This window comes from Heterodontus francisci, chromosome 1, assembly GCF_036365525.1.
Source record: "Heterodontus francisci isolate sHetFra1 chromosome 1, sHetFra1.hap1, whole genome shotgun sequence".
Lineage (NCBI taxonomy): Eukaryota > Metazoa > Chordata > Chondrichthyes > Heterodontiformes > Heterodontidae > Heterodontus > Heterodontus francisci.
This window is the reverse complement of record NC_090371.1, coordinates 55164674-55187068: the sequence shown is the minus strand read 5'-3', so window position 1 is coordinate 55187068 and position 22395 is coordinate 55164674. Positions and strand designations below refer to the sequence as shown.

General features: G+C 40.4%; 1 protein-coding gene across 15 annotated transcripts in view; it reads left to right on the top strand.

Annotated features, from left to right (window-relative positions):
- The window catches only part of LOC137369501 (transcription factor 4-like), a 648100-nt gene that overhangs the window by 540443 nt on the left and 85262 nt on the right, over nucleotides 1-22395 (top strand). For all 15 annotated transcript variants that reach the window (XM_068030798.1, XM_068030777.1, XM_068030816.1 and 12 more), the window contains 2 exons: nucleotides 17329-17434; nucleotides 19812-19945. In XM_068030798.1, the coding sequence (XP_067886899.1) occupies nucleotides 17329-17434; nucleotides 19812-19945 (240 nt within the window). The remainder of the gene's footprint in view (nucleotides 1-17328; nucleotides 17435-19811; nucleotides 19946-22395) is intronic.

Below are 22395 nucleotides of genomic sequence, written 5' to 3'. Positions count from 1 at the left end.
AGGAAACAAACCATCTGAAAGTTGTAAAAATTGGAAGTGAGCGAAATTTTCCAGACTAAAGAAAAAGCCAGAAGCAGTACCAACACACTTATCACCGTAATGAAGGAAGCAGTCAGAGAGGGGACTGAATCACAGAATGTTCCATATATCCTACAGGTATATTTCAGGCCCACGTGCTTCCCGCAGTGATATCTCTTATCTGGGAGAAGTGAGTGTTCAATTTTTGTAGGCTGAGAACAAATAGAGTTATGCTTTATGATGCCATCACAAAAGGATCTTCTACACAAAGTTAGCTGCCTCTGTGAATAGTTTTAAAGCATAAACCAATGACAGGAAAAGATAAACTGACAGACTCCCAAAGAATACTTAAGATGATGTGACAATTCAGTTGAACATATACCACCTTCAGATAATGCAACACATCGTAAAACCCTTGTTGTCTCACTGAACGCATTGCATGTGACGGAAAGAATGAAATCTCCCATTAGAAAGTTTGAATCATGAGGAAATTACATGATTTAGTCAATAGTTTTGTGGATCAGAATTGTTGGGCTTGTAACAGAAAGAATAACAGAGCATAGCAAAGAATATGGCTCCTGATTTAATTGAGTTCAGAAGGAGAAAAGAAACACAACACATATTCTTGGAAAATATTGGTAATACCTACTAAACTAGCTAAAATGAGGCTGTTTAGAAAGTGTAGCTTCTGTTCCTCATAAAAATGTTTTGTTCTCTTTTTTAAATTAGTCTAGCTCGTTATTTTGATCCATGCGTTGCATCCTTCTCTAACCAAGTTATCAGCCATGTAATCTGCTACCACATTGCAATACCCTATCAGTATCTCAGTGAATTATTTGGAAATTTGTATGTGACAAAAATTTGTTTTAAAAAAAAAATTCACTTTTCCAATTATTAAAGTGTTTCATAATGTAATTTGTTATTAGGGTGGTGGGCCTAATACGAATGTACCATGCCATCACACTTTGCTGACTAATTGATTGCAGTCTCTGTATTCTGCAGTGATGCTTTCATATAGGATTTTTTGATTTGCCATTGCATTGATAAAAAATATGTTGAAGAAAAGCAAGTGGTCCTTAAAGTATTTCATTTCGAATTCAACTGCTTCCAGGATTAAACAAGATGATGAATCTTCTTATTGTCCATTCCTAACTTCAGAAAAAAAAATCCATTGCATCATTGTTTTTTCTGAAATTTATAACCAGTTTATTTTTGAATTGGCCACTAATTTTGAAACAATTAGGATCATGTAGTAATGATTAGCTGAAGCCAAGCTTAGGTTTAAAAAGAAAGAATTAGAGCAGGAGAAGGTACATTTTTGACAATGTATTTAGAAGCAATTACAATTCTACATTGTAAAATGAAAAGTAAAACATTACACCAGCTTTGAAATTGCAATTTATTTGTGGGGAAATGGATACTTAATCTAATGAAGAATGATTTAGGACTGTGACTACTCTGTATGCTCTTGGAATGAGGGAAACCATATAAGAGATTTGCTAAGTAACAGATTATATGCAGCTAATTATTTTTGAGCAGATCTACAGTCTACTCAATAATTTAAAGTATTTTTGCATTCAAAAAAATATAAATTAGCCAATAATTAAAATCAAACAATAGAAATAACCCAGCAAAGTGGAATTAAATGTTTTTAAAAGTTGAATTATCAGGTTACAAAAAGTAGGTGGTTTTCAATTATGAGTAAAAAATGTATTATTAGCATTTTGGTTTATAAGCTTAAGGAAATCATTTGCATTTGTAGAAATTGAATATTCTGAAAATGCAGCATTGCTTCTTTATCCCTTCCTCTTCAGCATCTGTCTCTCCTCCCCTTCCCCTGAGCTACACTTTCTAATTCAGAAATGAAGGTATGTATCACAAACACTAATTTTGAGTCTTGTGTAGCACCTTCATTCATTGCAGTGATATACCATAAGCTTTTTTCATTGCACCAGCTTAACGTCAGGCTTGAGTTCCATTCTGCCACTTTGCCAGAGATTTTTTTGCATGTATCTAGGTTACAGGTGGTTACTGTAGTTATGTACACTTGTTTTCATGGTGCACTGCGCACTTAGTGCACAGCGGGACCTGCAATTTCATCCTCCTTGCCGGGAAAATGCTTGCATGTGCTTTTCTGAAGCTCATATGGTTTCAATTACCATTTGATGGTAACGCCAGAACTGGGCTTTGTGTGTTTGTCCTGTGAGAAAGATCTGGAAGGCCCGACATCTGCTTCTGATTATTGCAATTGCAGGTTGATAGAATAAGCACGGGGTGAGGTGGGTGGGATTTCCTTCCGGTGCTTTCCGCTGGTGCTGTAATATGCTTCACTTATGTAGCTGGTCTTTTAATCATTCTCCCTCACCAACATTTGGTCTAAATTACGACTTGCAATTAACCTCCTATGGTCTATTCTGGAGTATGTCAAACATAGCTCAACTTCTAACACTTTTCCTCCTTCCATATTTAAAATGACAAAATGTATACAAAAGGATTTTGTATAGTTAAACATTATTTAAAGAAAAGAACTTAAAATCCAGAATACTGAATACTGCATTCTTAGAACCAAAAACAAACTGTTGCTCTGGAGCAAGATTTCCTAATCCCAGAATGACAAAACTCCAGGGGAAAGAGTACTTTTTCCAATAACTCATTTTCAACATGTACAGGGACTGTGGGGAAATCTAATGATAATTGTTTAACTGCAACCATGGTTAACCCTTTCTTCCAAAACCCAGCAGGAATTATTACAACTTCCATAAAATACTGGAATTGTTTGTATTTAATAGATATTTTTCAGAAGAGTCTTAAGTTGTTTTCAAGTGCTTTACACAACAGTTTCCTAATACTCCATTCAGATAGCTTGGAAGAACGCTTTGTAACGGTGAAGTGAAGCCTCTTAAAACAGAATTTCTGATCACAGATCTCTTGCTACAATAAAACTTATTTTGTTAATGGTATTTGTTTCATTGTAGTCAAGTAGAAAAATACCAAACTCAGTGAGATGAACATCTGATATTTAAAATGACCGGATGAATTCCAAGAGTTGGAATTGATACGAAGTTTAGCCAATGAGACGATATTGTTTCAGTGAAATGAGTATTTATTCTGTCTTTCATGCAGTAAAATGTCCCAAGTTGCTTCACAGATGAATTATCAGACAAAGTTTGCCATGAAGAGTCCCGTGACTATTTTTCCAGCTTTATTAATACCCTGGTTATTGTAAATGGAGGATAAGCAATGATTAGACAAAACGGCTTCAGAGATAGTTTATTGCATTCAGAAGGAACATTTTTTAATTTAGTGCTGACTCCCTCACTTATCTATGATGGTTCTATAGAATATTTCATTTTCCATCTCCCTTCCCCCAAGCTATGTCTTATTTGCACAATATTTAGGAATGTGGAAAACCAAAATTAAATCATTACTACGGTAATCTTTGACATCTGGAACATAAAGCAGTTAAAAAGCAGCTTTCTGATATCTTGCAGGAGGCTGCTGTTATATAAAAAGTTACAGAGGGCTGGATTTTAAAAGCAGCTCGGGGTTGGAATGAGAGGCAGGTGGGCCGCAATCTCGCGCCGGCAGCCATTGTGCCATTTTGGCGCCACAATCCCAACCCCGAGCCATTTTTGGAGATGCCAGGTCGGGGTCAGAAAGGCTACCCACCCGCAAGTAGCAGGTAGCCAGTTGAGGGCCATTACGGCTATATAGGCCCCGTTCCCGCATTGCCGGCTGGGATTTCCAGTCAGCAATGCAGGTGAGAGACATCGGCCTGGACTACAGCCAGGCAACCTGGTGGGCTCACGTCGGGAAAGGGAAGGGGCTCGCTTTATCCCACGAAGTGCACCACCCAAACGCACTAGTCAAGGTCACCGTTGTGGCTGTTTTATATTTTAAAAACCCAACCTCTTTTTCAGAGGGAGTCACAGAGAAATACAGCACTGAAAGAGGCCCTTCGGCCCACCAAGTCTGTGCCGACCAACAACCATCCATTTATACTAATCCTACATTAATCCCATATTCCCTACCTTTCTCCTACCACCTACCTACACTAGGGGCAATTTACAATGGCCAATTTACCTATCAACCTGCAAGTCTTTGGCTGTGGGAGGAAACTGAAGCACCTGGTGGAAACCCACACGGTCACAGGGAGTACCCAGAACTGAACCCGGGTTGCTGGAGCTGTGCGGCTGCGGTGCTAACCACTGTGCCACTGTGACGCTAACCACTGTGCCACTGTGACGCCCTTTCTCTCTCCATCACGAATCAACAGCTCCCATTTCGGCTGATGGGGCTGGCAGTGTGTCAGTGCTGGAGGGCCTTTCAGTTCCCTCAGGGAATTTTCTGGGCTGGAATTTCAGTGTGGGCTCGGGACCTGGAACTGGTCCCAACTTTCGATTGCCAATCTGGACTGAAAATTCAGCCAAAAGAGTTCCCTGAGGGAAGGTTGGTAAGTATATCGCACACACTCTTTGTTGCCTACTGCAGCTCTCTCCAGTGTATACAAACCATAAAGAGTCAAAGTTCAATCTTGGTCTTTTCTAAATTAGGAGTACTACACTTGGTCTCAGCACCCCTGTACCAGGAAGGGAACAAGGCAGGCAGGGTTCTTACTCCCAAACACTGTTCATTTTCTCATCCTAGAAAAGCACTTACTAACATCAGGTAAGGACAGGATTCAGGTCGGCTGTAATACTTGGTCAAATAGCCTATCAGTGCTCACTATCTAGATTTGCTCATGAAGAATGGCACGTGAGCAAGGTCTCTGAGAACTATTAAGTGCCCATTTGTGGGTTAAAAAACATTTCATTTTATTTGGATTACACAGTGGAGATAGTTCCAGCGAGGAGACCTCAGTTCTTGAGTTGTCTGCTTGCCATCCTTAAAAATCCTTGGTGGTTGATAAATTATGTTCTAAATATGTCTAGTTTGTTGAGAAAGTAATGGAGCCTTTGTGAATATTTTATTGCTAAATATCCATTCAAAGGTTTAAAAAAAAAATTTGAATTTATTAGAGAACAGTTTATTGGTGCTCTGTGGAAAGAAACATTACTCTTGCCCACTCAGTTCCATGCTTACTGTGTGACTCTTGACAATGGCCACTTTGTGTTTGTCTCTGGGAAAATTAATAGAAAGTCAACTTATAATATTAAATTCACACTGTTACCATCTTATTGCATGAGTCATCAGAGCACCTGATATGAGATGTGCTTTTTCCCCTGTGTGGAAAAGATATACATTGCTCTGATAACCGTTCTCCCTGCACCTGCAGTGTAACCACAATAATCATGATAATTCAGATAGAGCAAATGCGTTGAACAGACCACAGCAAATCCTTTCTACTTCAACAGGAAAGGTTTTGTTTCCAAAAAAAATCAAATTAGTCTTTTCGCATGCAGTGTCACAATGATTTACATTAAAAGAAATAATTTCACCATATTGTTTATTCATTGTCTTTTATCCCTGTGATCAGTACAATTACCAAGTGACTGAAATATAGCCATCACTTACCTTTTTGGTAAACACAGTTAAAATGTAACCTACTTTATTTAATCTGTCACGATTTGAAAGCTAACTTGGTTGTTCATTGACCTCAGCCCGCAATGGAGGGCACTGCCTGTTAGTTACATTGCAGAAATCAAGTTTCAAATTGGCAACTTGCATTGTGGACTATGAGGCCAATGTTTGACACCCAGGGGTGGTAGATTGTCTAATCCAGTCTCCACTACCTGATGATTGCTATTGCATTCTGTTGCAATCATCCTGTTCCGCTGTTAGGAAGAAGAGTTGAAACTCTGCCAGGCTACAGCAACACCTCACACCCCTGTTGACTAAAGTCATGGAGCCGCATTCACACCAGAAGCCATGGCACAGGCTTGCCAATTTATCCAGACTACTAAATAATGCATCGTGGTAAGGAGTGCAGGGGCGCTGAATATACTGAAATTGCAAAGTTAAAACAAACCTACTACTGTACTTAATTCAACTTTCACATAATTCCTGGAATGCTGAATAAATCTACAAGATGGTGGCAGTTCCACTGATAAAGTTGGACGTAGTCATGTTTTTGTAGATTTTACAGAAATTGCTATTCATCACTTCAAAAGCAGTCTTACAAAATTGCGAGGAGCTATTTCTGGAAGTTTGGCATGTGCTGAAAGTTACTGTTGTGTAAATTTTGATTTTGTCTAGCTATAAATGCAGCTTAAGCAGGCAATCAAAGAGCAAGCTTGTCTTTTCAGCTATAGTTTGTCTACTTTGCCGTGGTTTTAAATTAAATGGCACATCTCTGGGAATTAGTGCTGCCTTGTGTTCGGGTTTGAGAGACACAAGGGCAGTGGTGCACCATAGACCATGCTTACTCTTATTGCATTGCCCAATAAGCCACGTTTGTGATTTTAGTCAGGGAGACAATTTTGCACAGGGATCTAATGATGATGGCTGCTTTCACAGACTAAGCAAAAGTAACAATGGCGGTGAGCTTCAGAAAATGGCAGGGCGCACGCACGAGAGTTACTCCGCAGAGCTGCTGCAATATTTAGTGCAGCGGCTGATTTAAATGGCCGGGGCAGACCCCCACCCCCCGATGACATGGAGGGGGCGGGCACTCCATCTCCAGCAATGGCGTCTGGCACCACTGCACCGGCGCCATTTTTAAAAGGCTTCAAGCCCTTCCAATTCATTAACGTTTTTTAAGTAATAGGGAGTGCGAATTAAAAATTAAAAACTTAGTAAAAGTTTTGATACCCTCTCCTACCACTTCCCCCCCCCATGACAAAACAGATTATTACTTGCCCTCGCCACCCCCCCCCCCCCCCACAAAAAAAAACTTAGCTTTCGGTCCTGACCATGCCCCATCCGCACCCACCACCCCCCCACCCCGCCCAAAGTTTATAGACTTTGAACCCTTCCAACCACCCCCTAGACCAATCAAAATTGTTTCACCCCGTATCCCCCTTTTCCCTCTCTCCCCCCCCCCCGAAAACGTACCTCCTCCCCCCTCCCCCAAGTGTCCTGCGTCAGATCTCCAGCCGGAATATGGCAGCGGGACAGCCGACGAGAGCAGATAGGTAATTAATTCATTAATAAGCATATTTACATCCCGCTCCAGTCACCGAGCAGCGGGGGTGCTGCCACAAGACCTCGCCACTGCCGGTAATATGGGCAGAACCTTCCGTCGAGGCTCGTGGCAGGCCTCTCCCGGAGGCATTTTCCGGTTCCCCCTCACACCAAGACCCCCGACGTCGGGGGGCTGGTAAAATCCAGCCCAACTTGTATTAATATTATGCCTTTACCACAAGCATAATCCAAACACACTGTTCACCTAGCCAAAGGGGCTGTAGGAGCCTGGTTGGAGATGGTATTTCCTCTAAGCTGTGCGATTGTGTGTGCACTCAGCAATCTGAAATTTACCACACAGTGCAATAGACAGGCCGCACACAACCAACATTTCCTCTAGGCTATGTGCGGCTACGTAGCAGTCTTGAAGGCATTGCACTTTGCAATAAATAGGCCGTACACGACAAAGAAATATTAGAGGGCACATTGGTTGATGAGGTAGGTTTTAAGGAAGGCCTAAAAGGAGGAGAGAACACTATAGAGGCAGAGGGATCTGGGAAGTAAATGACAGAGCATAGGGTTGGTTCCCAATGGTGGGGCAAAAGACTGAGTTCTTGTGAATGCATGTGCCCCTCAATTAGATTACTACCTGTAGTTCACTTCCAGATATATAATTTCTAATATAAACCATCTGAACCCACAATTACATTATTGCCCATCATTTACTGTCGAGCATCTTTAATTCCATATACTGTATAAACTATCTAAATCCCTTAATTAGATTAAAGCTCCTAATTATCTTTGAGATGTTGGGTATTCAATATAAACCAGTAAACAATGGGCAGCAATGTACCGTAAGGGTTCAGATGGTTTATATCAGGTGTAACATAGCTGGAAGTGAACTGTAGGCAGCAGTCTAACTGGCAGGTTCATGTAATGGCACAAATCATAAGTGATGCCATTGATTTAAAGCATTTTTTCACCAAAGGATTAATGTTCATGGCTAAGCTTATTGAAAAGTAATATCAATTTTTTACTCCATTTTACTGTGGCATTTTTAATGACCTCATTATAGATATAATGCTCATACAGAAGTGGTACTATAGTCCTCAAAAGGTTAATTTGTGTTTTTTTTTATAAAGGAAGGAAATTTCTGCCTTTATGAACTTGATCTGATTTCACACTCATAATTAGGGATATTGTAAATGACACTCCTGTGAGCATCTGTGTTGAACTCTCTGTGCGCCATTTCTATCATTTGGGTGATTTGGCAGCACTTTTCAGTTTAGGAAATGTGCAGAAGGTTGCAGGGAGAGGAGGAAGGAAGGGTGAATAAGAATCTGTTTAGCATCACCACAACCCCCTTAACAATTCTGCAGTTCAGTATTTTTTTTTAAATACCTCTTGAGTATTACTGTGCTCAGCTGCAGCAGAAAGCACAAGGCTCGTGATTATCAGGTCATAGAACTCATTGGTTTAACAGAAAATTCTAGGAACGTAATCCTTTCGACCTTTTCTTCGAAACATTGGTATCAAGCACCCTTACCACAAACTTCTACTTTCTGCCAACACAACATACCCAATAACAGTCATCATTTCCTCAGCTGCAGTTAGATATTATAAAGTGACCCAATTATTCAGCAATTATTTTAATTTGCATGTCTTTTTTAACTGATCCATCATTGGATAACATAAACGACTTACTTCCAGATTAGTATTTTGCTCTCTAGATCATTATCTTTTTCATACAACAAGGAAGAAGACAGTGCTGGAACTAATTCTAGTAAATTAAAAGAAGCAATTACATAATGTGGGGATATTGGGACATCTAGGAACAAACAGCCATAACATAGTCAGCTTTAATATTAAAAATTGAAAAGAAGATGAAATGGCACAAGGTGATGATTAAAAAAGAAATTAATAAGTTTGAAAAGAGAACTAACCTCGATAAAGGAAGAATGAACAAACTTGCATTTACATAGCACCTTTCATAACCTTAGGATGTCACAAACCACTTGATTACTTTGAATGAATTACATTTGAAGTGCAGTCACTGATGTAATGTAGGCAAATGTGGTGGACCCATAAATGGCAATAAAATAATAACTAATTAAACTTTTTTAGTGGTTTGGTTGAGGGATAAATGTTGGCCAGGATATCAGGAGACAACCTGTTCCTCTTTCAGTGGTGCCATGGGATCTTTTACGTCCACCAGAGAGGCCAGACGGGACCTCAATTAAAGAATGACACCTCCAGTAGTGCAGCACTCCCTCAGAACTAGATTTTGTGCTCAAGTCTCTTGGAGAGGGACTTGACCACATAGCCTTCTGAGTCAGAGGTGAGCCACACTGACACAATGTGAGAGATGAGGCTTAATTTGCATGTATTTTCATGTCACTGGAAAGACTGCAACAGGTAAAGCTGAATACTTGTTCCTGGCTCCTTTTAAAATTGCATCATTTAGTTTATATTGCCACTCCTCATTCTTCTTTTCAAAATGCCTCACTTCGCACTTCTCTGTGTTAAATATCAACTGCCAGGTGTCTGCCCATGTCACCAGCCTGCCTTCATCCTCCTGAAGTCTGCTACTCACCTCCGTACTGTTTACTACATTTTTAAGTTTTATGTCAACAAAAGCTGGAATTTCTTGGATTAGAGAAATTCAACGTAAAATGTGTCTTTAAAAAAGTATAGGCAATCAGGAATCAAAACACAAAAGACATAAAGATAGTAAAAGATTTTATGGACGCATTGAAATAAATATGATTAAGTGGGTCAAGTTGAGATGAAATAGGAAGTCTTAGGCAAGAATACTTATGTGGGTATTTTGCTTTGGTTTGTATAGATTAGTATGTTAGTGTGAATGATAACGTACAAGAGGACATAGGGGAGCAATTAGATAGGTACAAAGCATCCCTGTACCATCCCCTGACCCCATTACTTTCACCATTCACCCATGGAAAAAATTATTTCCACATTTGCTAACAGCCACACTCTCAAATTCCCTCACCTTTGGCCCTGTACTCTTCGTAACGCTCTTTCGCTGTTGATTTTACTTACATACTCATTCACCATTGATGCCAACAAAACTGTCAGTGTCTTCCCCTAGTAAATCTCCAATCTTTGTTTCCTCCAAAATGAGGGACATGAGCTCAGGTGCCCCGGCACATAAATAACTGGTCTAGTCATCCGTCACTATATCTGGCTTGATCGTGTCAAGCAATACTATGCTTCAGTCTCGTCTGCCAAAATCATTCATTATTCCAGGATCATCCGGGAGGGCATAGATAATGCCCAGCTGCCGTCTTAAACCCCTTCATCTAACATAAAATATGAGCAGTGAATGGATTTCTTAATTTTCAAGACCAGTTCCACCTTGCAGCTGCCTCTGTTATGTGTTCCCCTTCCACTTGTCCCCAGTACAAGACCTCTTCAGTTTCTGACCTGTCCAGCCCTGAATCCTGGTTTATCTGCAGTTCTCCCCATTTCCTCCTGTCCTCCAAGTTTTATCTCCTCCATGAGACCCACCTGCTCCTCCTCAATCTCTTTGCCAAACCACCCAATCCTCCATGGCGTACTACCCTTTTCCCTGTCAAACAGCCATATCAACCCCTATTCAAATTAAACACTTGTCAACTCGTCACCTTCTCAAGGGAAATTAGGGATGCGTAAAAAATGCTGACCTTGCCAGCAGTGCTCACATCCCATGAACAAATAAAAAAAATCCACCTTCACCAACTGCAGGTCATTCTCCAACTTCTTTGTCTTTGTCTCCCAGCTCTGCCTGACTCTCTTATAAATTCCTGTTTGACTCCCTTCATTATGGCTTTTGCCCTTCTCACAGCAGCAAAATGGCCCTGATCAATATCACAAATATCTCCTCTGTGATTGTGAGTATTATCCCCTTTGCTCTCTCTGTAGTATTTGATAAAATTCACCATACGACCCTCTTCCAATGCCTTTCTTCTGTTAGCCAGCTCTGCGACTGCCCATACATGGTCTCACCCCTACCTTACTGAATGCAGCCAAAGGGTCTCCAGCAACTACTTTTCTTTGCCACCTTCCCCTCACCATCACCTCCACAGTTCAAGAATCTGACCTGACTTCAGCCCCTCCTATTCCTTCATTTGCATACTGCTTCTCATTAACATTTTCTTAAGACACAGGGTCAACTTCTACAAACAAGCTAATGACACACAACTCTCTCTTTCTGCATTTCCCTCAACTGCCTTTGTGCTGTCAGACTACTTGTCTGACATCCAGCCCAGCATGAGTCAAAACTTCCTGCAGCTCAACATTAGAAAGACCAAAGCCCTTGTCACAAATTCAGTTCCCTTGCCACTGATTCAGTCCATCCTCCCTGGCGTTGGGTTCGACCCTGAGCTGGGTTTCAGACATCATATCCTCTCCATCTCCCAGACTGCCTACTTTCACCTCTTCAACGTTACCCAACTCCATCCCTGCCTGCATTCCTCTGCCTCTGAAATTCTCATAACAAGCCCTGTATTCCCTTCAATGCTCTCTTCCTCTTACTCCAACCTCATTTGCACCTCCAACCCTTCACCTCACAGCACCCTCATCTTCACTCAAGCTCTCGGTCATCCCTTGTAATCTCTCCTTACGTGGTCTGCTGTCCATTTTCCATTATCCTTATCGTGAGAACTGGCTTAAGATGCTTCTTACTTTAACATCAGCGATGATTTGCATTTATGTTGTGCCTTCAACATAGTAAAATGTCCCAAGGCACTTGACAAAAACTGCAATCAGACAAGAAATTCAAAGGCACTGTTTAAATGTAATTTGTTGTTCCATAAACTGTATTTTTGTAATTTTATGATGTTCGTGTTGATGGAAGATGGCTCTTGTGCAAATGATCCACTTGTTTTTGTGGCATTTTAATAATTGTTATATAAATTGTTAGGGTTATGAGATAACATTTTAAAAAACTGAGTGCCTTCTATTTGTTCTAGCTAGACTTTTTTAACTGGTGCAAGTTAATAAAAATTCAGTAGATGTTATATTCCAAATTGGGCTTTTTAGGTCTGAGATTCTGGTTTCTTTATTAGGTTGCATTAGTGATATTTAATCTGTCTGTTCTAGTGATATATAGATAGATTTAATTAATGGTCATGCTCAAAATAAAGCCTTTGATTGGTGGCTTGTTTTCTGTACGATGACTGGGTTACTGCTGTAGGGACAGTGTCAACAATGTGGTCTGTTGACAGATTTGAAATAATACAGTCAGAAAAGTGTCCATTTTCATGTTTAGGATGACTTAGTTGGATCCCAGCATTCTTTTTCAGTATTTCAAATCAATAAAAATTGTCAAAATGCTTAGCATTCAAAAAATTCCATAAGAAGGGTTAGATTTTGTTGAGCTCCCGACGTCGGGCTCTGTGTTGGGGGGCTCGGAAAATCGTAGACCACAGAGCCCGACGCCGGGATTGCCAGGCCCAATCTTCCCAGCAGCAGTGAGGCTCCATAGCAGCACATCCCCGGCCACTCGGTGACAGAACTCAACTTTAAATATTTAAATAAAGGATATATTTACATATCTTTCCCCATGATCTTGACGGCTGTCCGTGCGATGACCGGCACTCACTTGCCTTAACTTAGCCATCCAGGGAAAGCTGGTGTCACCGAGGTGGGGAAAGGGGGAACTTAGGTTTTTTAGTGAAGTGGGAGGGAGACGGGATCAACCCTGCATTTCTAGTGTTGCGAGGGAAAGGGGTGATCTCTGCACTTGGTACAGTTGAGGGGCTGAGAGGTAAAATCAACAATGTAAGTGTTTTGTGGGGAGAGAAATGGGGCGTCAATGTAATTTCATTGTATGAGGGGGTGCGGGGGGGTCGGGACAGAAATTAATTTTTAGTGTTTTGGGGATGGATTACGGGGTTCAACTTTACAAATGGCGCCTGCGGAGAGGCAGCTAACACCTTTGCTGGCGTCACAGAGCCCGCCCTCACCACGTGACTGGGGGGTTTTGATATTTTGGAAATGCTACCAGTTTTTTCTTGTGAATGCCATTATGATGCAGAGCTGGAATTAATATCAGTTTCTGGCACATGGCACTTTGAAGCTGACATGTAACATGATCTTGAGTAGCCATTCTGTCATCTGTATTTTAGATTAGAAGTGCTCAATAGAGATTTAAAGCCAAAGTTATACATTTCCCTCAAACAGTGCTGTGTAATTTATTCAGAATGCATCCCATAAGCATTAATTAAAAATGTTTACCTTTTACTGTTGCCACTTACCTTAGAGCTGGTACCGGGATAATGAGCTCTACCTTCATCGTTATATTTACAACTTTAATCATTGTGTAGAGAACAACAGGTTGCTCGGGTGCTTTATAAGTTTATAAATGGTGGCATTAAACCACAAGGTTGAAAATTAGAATGGGTTATGAATGTCTTGCCCAGTTAACGTCATATAATATAGCATAAAACAGTGACCAAACCTGACACCTTTCTGGTCTACATTTCTCAGTTCTTAACTGGGCAGTGCACTTCTTAAATAAGTCACTGAGGTAGCCTAAGTTCTGTGTTGTAAGGTTTCGCATCATGTGGCAAGAAGAATGAATTTTTATGTACTTTCTTAAAACATGATAGTGATTCTGCCACAATACTCGGGTTGTTTTACTGAGAGATAAAATGTGTGGTTTCCTCCAGTGCCAAGAAGAGAGTGTTCTACCAAAAAAGAAATCACCTGCTTCCTCTTGCTGGGTTAAAATAATCCCATATGCATCATAAACATGTGCATCTCTTAAGATTTCTCTAATTCATTTAAGCGCACCGATGTAACTGGATACTTCTTGTCTCTGTTGCCATCACTCACAGTTAATTGATTTTTGGAGCCCATGAGCTCAAAGTAGTTTTATTCAATTTAGTACACGTGTTGGATTGCAGAGCCATACAGACCAATGTTTGTGGATGTAAGCTTGTGTGTAAGAGTGTCCTGTATCAATGTCATTTTGACATCTTAACAGCATCAGGTTTAGAAGCATGTTACAGTGATGAAAAATGAACCCTTTAAACACTCCATAAAGTGGTTTCACTCTTATCAATACATTACTAAATTAGTATAAATTTAAATCTGATCTACTTCCTTTCCTTGGCTGGTTTCTTTTCACACAAGCAATTTAATAAAGCAGCCTCGAGATTTCAAATTTTCTTTCCTCACAAACTTGGTCAAAGTTGTTTTTAGTCTGTAAATTGTAAGAGGATGGGAATACTTAGGTTAGGAGTTCCATGCTTTAGAAATTCTGGAAATAAATGTGTTAGATCAAGAGATAAAAACAGAAAATGATGGAAATACTCAGCAGGTCTGGCAGCATCAATAGAGAGAGAAACAGTTAATGTTTCAGTTCGATGACTTTTCATAAGAATATTTGGCTCTTTGACCTGAAATGTTATCTCTGTTTCTTTCTCCACAGATGCTGCCTGACCTGCTGAGTATTTTCACAATTTTCTGTTTTTATTTCTGATTTACAGCATTTACAGCATTTTGTTTTTGTGTTTGATTAAGAGTATGTGCAATTGAGCCATGAATTCAACACAATGAAGAGACAGAAGCATTTAATGGTATATAAGAGGGTTCCACAAATTTCCTTTGGAGGTGATGGGTAAGAACTGTGTATATTTAATACATGTTCTCCCCATTTCAAATGGCTTCTATGAAATTTACTCACATCTGCAAATTGTTTCTCTGCGAGTGGATAGACACTAACTATGACCAGTCCCAGCTTATTCTTAGCATGTTACATGTTGGAATTGCTCTAACAACACAGAGATAATGGGCTGAATTTTATGGAGACATCCGGGGTCCTGACGTCAAATCAGAAAGTAGGATCCCTGCCTCGGCCCTTTGGGAGTCCCCACCCATACTTTATTGCTCAGGCAGTTAACTGCCTGGCGCCGGGGTTCCCATCCTTTTAAGGACAGGTTTCCCAGCTCCAAGAGTAGCCAATTTATCAGAGGGCCAGCAGCTCAGCAGCGCTACTGGTGTGGTTGCCACTGCTTGGACTGCACCCAGCTAGAAGAGGCAACAAGGATGCCGGCCTCGGAAGCAGGTCAGTGGGGGCGGGTTCACCAGGCCAGTCAGGGGTGGCGGATGGGTGGTTGTTGAGGGCAGAGGATGGTGGTGACACAGGGGCGGCCTTTGCCGCCGCGGGACCTCCATGGGCCACAGATTGCCCAAGCAGGAGGGCCCTGCCCAGCCAGCAGTCTACTGGGCAGTCTCCCCACATGGCGGGACATCCACCAGCTGCTGGTAAATAACAGCGGCTGCGGGAAGATTTCCTTAAGTAGCCATTAATTGGCCACTTATGGGCTTCAATTGGTCTCTGGGTGGGAAGGCCATCCTCAGCTTTCCCTTCCCCTGACAAAATCAATAATGACAGCAATGTGATAGGCACTCAACCCCCCTTTCCCTCGCCATTTTGTGGCCCCCCCGCCACACCTCCCTGCCTGTCCCTAGAGGGATGATAAAATTCAACGCTATGACCCTGTTGTAAGAGCAGCAACTTGGTCTGGGCAGCATATTGGAAGTCAGGTGTTTTTTGCTAGTGTGCTCTTCCACCCCCTCCATGCAGTTATCCATCTATCACCAATTATTCTCCACTTCCATAGTCCGAGTAGCATCCGATATGGTGATTCCACAGTGCTAGCCTAAGCTGGGAAATCAATCAAAAATATACTGGAATTATCAGATGGTACCATGACGAATCCAAATCCTTTCTCATGTTACAGTGAGTTTTCTGTACAGTTTTCCGGATTATCGGTAGCTTTTCTATTCAGTTTTCTTCAAAATCGGTCATTTTTATATTGCAAGAATCAAGAAAGAATAGAATGTTCCTAAGCATTTAGGTTTTGACAGTATTCTGTGTATTATAGGAGTGGTTGTTTTCTTTGGCCTTGACGGTACAATTGCTAAAATGTTGAATCTTCCAAATAACAGTTCCTGCTCTAATCCGTTATTAAAACTGCTAAAAGACTTCTGTAATTAGAAGCGAAGGATCACTATTGCACACTTTCAACATGAACGGGATCAGGTCACTATGACGGTGTGACTTTGACCACCTGGACCCTAACTTAACTTGTCCAATAGTACGTGGTACAGTGACAGATGCAATAGGCTCATTATCACGTCTGTCACTCTAGATATCCCCAAGAAAGGGTGGAGGGAGGTGAGACCAGCTGGTTTAGAAGCATAAGTTTTTAACGCAAACAGTACTTCCTTCAAAAATGAAATCAACTTTCTAAGGGGTAAGGAAGTACCACATTTTTAAATGGAAAAAACATTTATCATTTCATCAAAATGTAATTTATTTTTTGGCAGTGAATTACAACAGTTTTCAGCAGAACTATTCCCTTTATGTTGTATTTTCATGAATAATTAAAAGATTAATGTCTGGAAAGTGGCATGTAGTAATTCTGTTAGTTTATACCAATGATGGTGCTCCGTATTTTGGGAGAGTTCAGAAACTAATCCAATCAGTATGTTCAGCTGATCGCTAACAAACCACAAGAGCTATTTCTGAATATGGCCTGAACCTCTGAATGTGCTTTAAAACTTTCAAATTCCTCACACACTATTTGTTGCATTCACATAATAAAAGTACAGCTTCTGTACTAAGTTGAGATAACCAGAAAAGCACAGCAGGTCATTTAATATCTGAAAGAGGAAGAGATAGAGGAATTTCATGTGATACTCTTCATTGTCATACACTGTTTGGGTCAAGTCACCTGAACATGTTGCTCGCTGTCTCCTTTCCTTGTTTTGGTTAGCCCTGTAAAGGGACTGTGGTCCTGACCTTGGGGGTGGTTTCTGATCCAGGGTTCAACCCAAAACGGTAACCTACCTTCCTTTTCTCAACTGTTGGCCAAACATTTCCAGCACTTTCATCTTTAATTGATTTTATTAACCTTTGTGTCCTGAGTGTGATTGTAAATTTGAAACAGCAAGGCATATCACAACAATGAACCAGAAAGGTTTGTATGACCAGCACTACTACACATTTGGTATGGGGGAGAGAAGACGTAGGATACAGCAGTGTAACATATATTCTGTGGTGTTCCCAGATGTCTCTTACCAATTCCGACTTGTCACTAGATATGCTTTTTACATTTACGAGTTGGTTTGTAAGTATCCTCATGCCTGCCTTGCTGTTTAGTTATTGTTAACTCTCTTTTTGTATTTTTATATTCTTTTTAGCAGTAGGTGAATATTGTGCTTTTTTCTTTGCAGGTGTATGCCCCATCAGCAAGCACTGCCGATTATAACAGGGATTCGCCTGGCTACCCTTCCTCCAAACCACCTACTAGCACATTTCCTAGTTCATTCTTTATGCAGGGTAAGTGGATGTTAGTCAATGCAGTCGATTTTTGAAAGAAAACACCTTGCTTTTTTGATTTTATATATTACAGCTGAATGAAGGGGAAAAAAATAATTCAAATTAGTCTTTGAATGTATATACTTCTCAATCCCTCCCAGCCTCTCAGCTATTTATGTTTATCCTTCAGCCCAACAACTAAAAGTGTGAATGAGCTGTGCAGCCTTGCAGCACTCCTACTTGTGAACCAGTGCTGCTTTGTGGCTCAGCTCATTAGACTGACACTAATATTACCAAGGATGGTTTTATTTGGGAGTTCTGTTGGGTCCAGGCTGACCCTAACAAAATTTACTCACCACAACATCCTGGTCCACTCTTCCAACACCTCCACTGTACCTTCCCATGCAATCACAGGAGGTGTAATACCTGCCCTTTTACCTCCTCTCTCCTCACCTTCCAAGGCCCCAAACACTCCTTCCAGGTGAAGCAGCGATTTACTTGTACTTCTTTCAATTTAGCATGCTGTATTTGCTGCTCACAATGCGGTCACCTCTGCATTGGGAAGACCAAACACAGATTGGGTGATCACTTTGCTGAACACCTCTGCTCAGTCTGAAAGCATGACCCCGAGCTTCCGGTCGCTTGCCATTTCAACACTCCCCTTTGCTCTCATGCCCACATTTCTGTCCTTGGCCTGCTGCAGTGTTCCAGTGAACATCAACGCAAGCTCGAGGAACAGCACCTGATCTTTCAATTAGGCACTCTACAGCCTTGTGGACACAATTTTGAGTTCAACAATTTCAGAGCATGACTGGCCTTTTTTATATATTTTTTATTATTTAATTTAATTAAATTTATTTTTTTCACCAAGTGCCTGTTTTTCATGTGGACAGAGCTGCTCATTATTCTGCCATTAACACTCACTCTGGACTACTGCATTGTCTTTCACCATTAGCATTAATATGCTGTTTGCCTTTGCCCCATGACAGCTTTGTTATTTAATCTGTCCTGCTCTCTGCCCGATGACACACCTTTCCACTTGTTCTCTTCCCTAACAACACCACCCCCCCTCACTTGCTTAAAACCTAATTATTTTCTAACCTTTGCCAGTTCTGATGAAAGATCACAGACCTGAAATGTTAACTCTACTTCTGTCTCTACAGATGCTGCCAGACCTGTTGAGTATTTCCAGCACTTTCTGTTTTTATTTCAGATTTCCAGCATCTGCAGAATTTTGCTTTTATAAAATTTAATCTCCATTGTGCTTAGCAAAGGTGCTCTACACAGTACCACGTGGCTAATCCTGAATAGTTCCACCTCAGATGCCTTCTGAATGGCATGGTGGACTGGCCCAGATGCTAATCTGAAGTATTTCAGGCTAAGCAATTTGTTGATGTCCATAGAGTTGCACACAGTTATGTCAGAAATGGATGGGATCTATTTAGGATTGGAAAATAAAATTAGAAATACAATTTTTTTTCTAGAATTCAAGGTAAGAAGGAGCCCTTTATGTTGAAAACTACTTGTTCCCCTACCATAGTAATGCTTTTTTCAGTTTTCATGCGTATACTGCTAGCTCACACAAAAATGTTAAATTAAAAGTGAAATACTGCTTTCTCAGTTGACAACAACAATTTGGACTTATATAGCACCTTTACTGTAGTTGGAACATCCGAAAGGCTTCACAGGAGCATTTTCAGATAAAATTTAACACCTAGCCACATAAAGGACTATTGGGGCTGGTGACCAAAATCTTGGTCAAAGAGGTAGGTTTTAAGGAACTATGGAAGATAGGATAGAGACATTTAGGGAGGGAATTCCAGAGCTTAGGGCCTAGGCAGCTAATGGCACGACCTCCAGTGGTGAGGCTTAGAAAATAGTGGGGTGCAAGAGAGCTAGTAGAAAATTAAGCAAGAAGTTTTTTGTTTTATGAGTATGAAGGAGCCAGCATCAGAAGGAAATTCGAGATCTATACAAAAGGTTGGGACCCTGGTGTAAGTATGTGTGTGCAATTTGTTTTTCCTGCTGACTCTAGCTCCAGCTGCAGTTCTCACATTACCAGCCAGATTGGTATTAATCAGATGAATTAACTTTAACCTTTGACTGCATGATTGTACCTGCAATGCCAACTTTCTTTCTTTGTGATTATTTCTATTATTCATTTGGCTGAGATTGTGCTTTTGTCCTTTCATTTTGTTTTAACTCGAGAAGAATTCCACAGATGAATGCTACTGAGAGGTCTTCGTGCATTTCCAGAGTAATGGCACATTTCAATTAAGGGTTCATTACCAACCAAATAGTTGCAATCAAATAATCAGCAGGAATGCTCAATTAAGAATGTTTTTGTGGACCTTTTTATTCTCTGAAGGAGTCAATGAAACCTGACCTTTCTTTCCAGATGGGCATCACAACTCCGATCCCTGGACTTCTTCTGGTGGAATGAATCAGCCCAGTTATGGAAGCATGCTGGGAAACTCCTCCCATGTTCCTCAGTCCAGCAGTTACTGCAGCCTGCATCCACACGAGCGCCTGGTAATAGTGGCATCTTACCTGCTAGCAGCTTACTGGCATCTTTCTTTAATATAGTCAGTACCTGCACATCAAATTAACCTCTTTGCCTCAGCATTCTTATTAACATATCAGAAGTTCAGATTTTAGTTGGAAACAAAGACATTTCCATTACATAATTTCTTACTTTAAACTGCATATGAGCTGTTTTGTATTAAAGGCAATTTAAATAGTCATTTGGTAGTACATAACTTGAGTATTGCTGAAAATAGAGACATGTTGTCGAAGCTTTTCGTCTTGCATTCATCAGGACAATCCGCAAGAATACCAATGCAAGAGAAAACAATGACTTTATACTGTATGAGAAGAGCGTGCTGATTGGTTGGCAAGCGAACTCTGATTGGTAGAGGCGTTGCCATGCAGAATACACCTGTTTACAGTGACTGACAGTTAACCGCCAAGCTTTGTTTGAAATTTAAACCAGGCAGCTCAACTTGTTATGTAATAAATGCTGGCCTAACCAGCAATGCCCACATCCCATGAATGAATTTTTTAAAAAAGCACTCTGGGTGTACCTACGCCACATGGACCAGAGCAGTTACTCAGTTTTCAAGGTCGATGAGGGACAGGCTGTAAATGCTGGCCTTGCCACTGATGCTCACATCCTATGAACAAATAAAAAAAATGCAACCTTCCCATTCTGTATGGTGCATTAATTAATTAACCCATTGGGGTGCTAGAAGCAACATATCTTAAGTTTGCTTCAATGAGCATATTTTACATTGAAAATATTCCCTGCCTTCACTTACCTAAAATCATCACAATGTTCTCTCAAATGCAATGAAATAGCTAATGCTAATATACCATATCTTGTAGGTTCTATTGAATTTCAGTGATAATAACACAATCTGAGGGATCTATAATCTCTTTTTAAGTTCCTCCAGCTAAAAAAAAAATCAAGCTTAATGGCATCTAATTGCCAGGAACCACTGTGATGCTTTATCAACATATAACCTGACCAGTCACCACGCAAAGAAAGTAAAAAAAAAACTCCAGTCCATTTCTTGTGTTAATGTGATTAGATATTGTTCATAACATATTGCTGCACAGATCCCAGGAAATGTCTGCTCACAGCCATTAACAAAATGTGCATTTAATTAAAAATGGTCCAAAGTTCTGTAAACTGTTTTTTTTATTTCTCTGTGCTTTATTATAAATAATGACTTAATTTATATTTTTGTAAATCAAATGCAGCTCTTCTCTTCATTGTAAGGCTTCTATTTGGGTGGGCTGCTTGGCGTGGAAAAACCTAGTGTTTTCAATCTCTGCTATGTGACTAGTGACCACACTGTTTAAAAAAACACACAAATGGAGGAAAGGAAACAAGAGGCCATTTGGCTGAGGAACATTGATTTTAGAGATTCCAAAAATAAAATGAAAACTAACATGCTCTGCCATTTTTATTAATAAAATCTGTAAAGTTAGTTTAACTTATAAAAAAAATCCAGTCAAGACTCTGCTACAATCTAGTGGAGTCTTACTTGATAATTATCTTACCAAGAGTTTATCCAATCATGCAGGGATTGGAAATGGGGCTTCAAATAGTGGAGTTTTTGCCTTAAGTTTTGGCTGTCCAGGAATTGATATGAAGTGTCCTTCTCCCCAGAGTTACTTACCTCTACTGATTTTCCCTTCTTCTTTCAATATACAGATGTTATAAAGTCAAACTGGTATCACCACTTGTTGAATCACTTCTCTCCTGCTCTCTTTAACCTTCCTGGGTGTTTATGGTTGCCATCATATGCAATGGAAAGAAAAGCTGGCCCTAAAGGGAGTTCAAATTTTTTTTCTCTTTAGGATGTAAAAACATACAGTTACCTGCCATATTAATATCTGCACTGTTCTTTGTCTAACACATACTTCAAGCCTTGTTTGCACTTTGGCATAGCTGCAAACAAAGCAACATTGCACAAACAAAAAAAAACACACACACTGCTGTAGGACAGTAATGAACCATAGGGAGTATTGTTTCAAGTGCATGAGAATAACTCCACCCAGTTTTGACTGCACATTGGTATGAAATATTTATACTGAAGTTCTCTGAAACCCCACACTCCTTTATCAATCCACTATCAGCATTTTCTGAAACTCCTCTGTGGGGGAATGTTGAACTTGTAGTCTGCTCCTCCCAGGCTTTACATCCCTTGGATAGGATTTGCATCCAATGCACTAATAACTCCCAGGGCACTTTTTGTTTTTTAATGCATGCACAGAGTCTGTTATACGGGCAAGAGGATTTTGTTAACATGTTTGATGAATCATGGATCCGTTTACTATTCAATGTTGACTTTAGTGTGTGGAAAAGATTTTTTAAAAGAAAGGTTCTGTATTATGGATTAAAAGTTCTAATCAGCATCATGTGTTACAACCGAGGCGAGAGTAATGCACTGTCAATTGAGTCCCACAGGTCACAG